The sequence below is a fragment of the Nelumbo nucifera genome, chromosome 4 (assembly GCF_055504915.1).
Source record: "Nelumbo nucifera cultivar China Antique chromosome 4, China Antique-T2T, whole genome shotgun sequence".
Classification (NCBI taxonomy): Eukaryota; Viridiplantae; Streptophyta; class Magnoliopsida; order Proteales; family Nelumbonaceae; genus Nelumbo; species Nelumbo nucifera.
This window is the reverse complement of record NC_142652.1, coordinates 1,509,822-1,514,452: the sequence shown is the minus strand read 5'-3', so window position 1 is coordinate 1,514,452 and position 4,631 is coordinate 1,509,822. Positions and strand designations below refer to the sequence as shown.

At 41.8% G+C, this 4,631-nt stretch overlaps 1 protein-coding gene across 1 annotated transcript; it reads left to right on the top strand.

Moving 5' to 3' along the window:
* The first annotated feature begins 2,023 nt into the window (after nucleotides 1-2,023).
* LOC104591911 (protein SRC2 homolog) lies at nucleotides 2,024-3,561 on the top strand. The gene has a single exon (XM_010251057.3). It carries the CDS (start codon nucleotides 2,393-2,395, stop codon nucleotides 3,254-3,256), a length of 864 nt encoding a protein of 287 aa, XP_010249359.1. The 5' UTR covers nucleotides 2,024-2,392; the 3' UTR covers nucleotides 3,257-3,561.
* Nucleotides 3,562-4,631: the final 1,070 nt, after the last annotated feature.

The window sequence follows — 4,631 nt, the reverse complement described above, 5'->3', positions numbered from 1 at the left end:
TAGTGTTTCAAGTGCACTGATTCCTATTTATGAAATTGTTACATGCAACGCGTGTGTATGGAGTATGGATGCATTATTTAAAAATATTTTAATTATTATCTATCAAAAAAATATTTTTATTATTTGTTCAACAATAATTAAACGCCTAAATCATAAACAACTTGGCTATTACTCTCCTGCTAACACAAAAACATGGCTGGCGCCTGTCTGGTAATCCAACTTGCATAGTGTTAAAGAGCGATACCGTTTCTGGTATTCGGAGATCCAAAAAATGGCCAAAGTAAGTCAATCCATGGACAACCCGTTCATCAGCATTTAGAAGCCATTCAAGAATAACGACAGTCAACAGATCCTACAGGCAGCCTCCGTTAAATGGAGATTGATTCGATTACAATTTCGAGTCAAGTAAACAGTGTCTAGAGCCTCTGTTAATACTAAAAATTTGATTCGACAGTTTTGAGTTCGATTTAGACTAGTTAATTTAGGTAAATACACTAATTCACAGAGATCAATTTCAAATCAAGAAAACAGAATAAGATCCTCTATTGTTTTTTTTTTCCCTCGCAAAAATCAACAATCAAGTGGATGGAACTACCGATATTGTAGTTGTCTAATGGTTGCCGAAGAAAACCGTTTCTATGCCATTTGGAGCTCATATTCGTGAGAAATAAATTCCGTTAAAAAGAAGAAAGAACAAGATTTATTAAAATGATCAGTTTCTGGTATAATTTCTTGTTTGGACAATTGGAGCTCATAGATTTCCCCTGAAATATAAATTCTTGTTTGGACAATTGGATATTGTCCAACTAAGTAGGATTAGACTAGCAACGCTACCTGGCAGGCTGGCACTACACCAGAAGTAATTCTTGCATGTGGCAACATGAAGTATAGAGATCCTATGGGAAGACATGCTAAAAGACGAGATTCATGGGCTCTACGATGTTAACATCACCATTTCTGATCTCTTTCTTTTATTTAAACAAAAGACAAAATTCAGTCATAAATGCTCAAATTTTATATCGAGGAAACACAGACGGCAAGGAAAGTGAAAAATATAGAATGGAGATTCATGAATGCCAAAAAGGACACCGACAGTCTACTTCCAATGGAGATCATTCTCAGCAAGCATGAATCCCACGAAGACTTATTTCTACAAAACAAACGGATCAGATTGATTTGGATCCAACAACAACAACAAATCAATGTATTGTTGTCTTTCAGACGTTGAAAATGGAAGAATTAGATAAAAAAAAATGTAATCTTCTTTATATTCTTCTTGATGTCAATGAATTTTATTTTATTTTTTCAGAACAAGATGTTTAGGATACGCTTATAAAAAAGAAAGAAATGTTCGGAAATGAAAAATTGTACCTCAAAAATGAAACAAATAAACATGAATATAGGCAACTCCGTGTCGTCTGATTGCAATTCTGCCACATGCAGGACTCTCAGAATGAGTTTGGATTTGGTACTTACATACCCGCCCTTACATCGTCCTCACAGGCCTGTTTTTTTATGGCAAGATATTCTTAATACACGGCTGCAAAGAAATGTGAGGAGGGTATTGTAAAAACAAAAAAACCAAATCCGATTTCTCTGAAATTGGATGGATTCATAAAATACGCCATATGAAATTGGGATCTCTTCCTCAAACTGACCTCTCAGTTACATCTGATTATGTATTAGAAGAATCATGAAATGTTTTTGATGTGCGGCCAAGACATAGTGTGAGGAGCGTTACGTAAGCGCAAACTCACGATTATCGTTCAAAAAAGTTTTCAATATAATCTGACACCGTACATTTAGGCTTCCGCTCACTGTGAGATTTGCTGTTATACATTTGTTGGAATTTGGAAAAAGATTGCTGGAATGAATGAATTTTATCTCAACATGAGACGTGGCTTAGACGGAGACCGGATCTGCTCTCACACAGGGCGCCTCACACACGCCTTGCACGCACATTCTACTATGTATTGAGAACATTTCCTTTCCTGTACTTATACATTATTAGAAATGTTCCCAATGCACGGTGAATGTGCATGTGAGGCGCAAGACTAGACGTGCTACTATTGCCATTGCTTGTTTACTGGGAAGGTTAAGTCTCGAGTCAGAGTCGTCAAGTCTGAGTTCTTGTTACTTTCGAGTTTCGAGACTTCATTGACGTGACGTGATGAGATGACGATGACGTTCTCTTTTGATTTTGAAGGGGTCAATGGAAATTGTTGATGCGCACTACGCACTACGCACACCGGGCACGCGTCTTCTTGTTAGTTGTTAAGACGCGGGTGGAAGTATGGAACGGCGTCCAAAGCAAAATTGGATGTTTCCTCCTCGGTTCTCATTTTTTTTTCCTTTCGTATCTCCGATTTCCAGACATTGAGGTCAGCTGCTAATGGAATCCTGTAACCTCCAACTCAAAGTGGTCTCCTGCAGACATCTGAAGGCCTTCAATTTCTTCCAGAAGCTTTCCGTCTACGCTGTCGTCTCGATCGTCAGCGATGAATCACAGCAAAATCAACCACTTCAGCCGCAGAAGCAGAGAACACCAATCGACAGAAATGGAGACGGAAACCCCGAATGGAATCACGAGATGGAATTCGATCTGAAACATATCTCCTTTCTTGATTGCGATCACGTCTTTATCGATTTTGATTTGCGCTGCGACGGTATCATCTTCGGAGATAAGAGCATCGGAGAGGTTCGTGTCCCGTTCAAACATCTGGTGGATGAGTTTGATGGATCCGTTAGGTTCGCCAGTTATCAGGTCCGGTCTGCCGATGGAAAACCAAATGGAGTTTTGAATTTCTCTTATAAACTGAATGATAAAGGGAAGAAGTATCCGGCAAGCGAGAACGAGAACGGTGGCTTTCCGGTGCCGTCAGTTGAGGCTCACTATCCATCGCCTCACATCAATAACCTCGCACCGGCAATTCATTATCCGTACCCGGACATACATTATGTACCACCGCCGGCAACCGGAATTTATTATCAGGCCCCAGCGGAGGTTTATTATCCGGTCCCAGCACCACCCCCGCCACCTCCTCCGATTGCGCAAGTGGCATATTATCCCCCTCCGCCGCTGACGTCGATGGTATATCCAACGCCACCGGAGTGGAACAGATTGGGATCAGGTTACGGTGGGTACCACTACCAGGTGGCTGTGGGAGGGCAGTCAGGGACGGCCTTTACTGACACGTGGGGAGAGTATTTACGAGACAATGGAGAAAACGCAAGGATGTTGAGGAATGGTAGGTGAGGAGGTAATTACGCCTGAGCGCTGAGGGACTTGGTTATTGTTATTCCTTCGTAGTTCGTAGCTTTGCTTTGGTTTTATTTTTGTTATTATTATGATTATATACTTTTTTCTTTGTTTCTGATAGATACAGATTTTTTATATGTATGTTAAATTGTTAATGTAGCGATGTTGGGGTTGGAGTTTGGTATAGTTCGTCACAATTCATGTCTTTCATTTGTGTTTTTTGGTTTATTAATGAAATTAAATAGACAAACACCTAGAAGGATGGTCAGGTCGAATGGATCGAAGGACAAAATTTTTAACTATATTTTTGGGTTTTAGCTAATTGATTAATTCTATTATTAATGATTATATATTATCTTAGACTATTTTCAAGGTTTTTAACAATTGATTAAATTCTCCTTTGTTCAATCTTCGCTAATGAAGGATGTGAAAAAGACTATTTTATCTATTATTCTTATAAAATTTTTTAAAATTGTTGGGGTCATGCTCGATTACGTCGGTTTAGGTTGACCACGTTGGCATAGCTCGGTCACATTAGCTCAGCATGGCCATGTCGGCTCAGCTCGGTCACATCAGCATAGTTCGATTGAGCTATGTTACTATCGTGGTCCCCCACCTTATTCCTACAGCCACGCCATGCAGATAAGCTCGACTACGGATAAGGGTGGGAAGACAATTCCGCCAAGGAGTAGGACTCTACCCCGATAACCTCGGCGGAGAGCTTTATCCCAATTATCCCGGAACCCTAATCCGACCAGGAGACGGATCCCCGACTATAAAAAGGTACTCGTTCAAGGTAAGGGATTCCAACTTCTAGCACCCATATTGTTACTTTGCTTGGACCAGCACCCTCATTGCTCGGCCCGACCATTCATTGCCCTCTCATTGACTTGAGCGTCGAAGTGTCTACCCGGGGACAACTCCTCAAGCCACTGACTTCTTCTCTTGATCACAGGTTACATAGCGCGGCGCCGTCCTTGCAAACTCGGCACCGCCCAGTCAGCAAGGATTATCTGGTTGCTCTCCTCAATTTGTGCGCTACCTCGAATTGAGCAGCATCAGATTGGCGCCGTCTGTGAGAACGCACAAAAAGCCTTCCCGAAAACAAAAAAAAATCCTTTGCCGCGCAGCCCCAAAACCGATCAAAATGCTTAAAAACTAGTTCGAACGATCAACAAGCCGTTCCCCATGTCAGGAGAACCAACACCACAACTCCTCCCATCAAGAAGTCCCGCAACCCTCGGTCGTAGTGGACCCAGCGCAGTTCCGAGCTATTCTACACCGCCCAACCAGGCCGTCCCCCCTCACGCTCCGACGCGCACGAAGGATGACCCTTGGACCGAGGACCCTAAAGTACGTCAATCGGATGTGA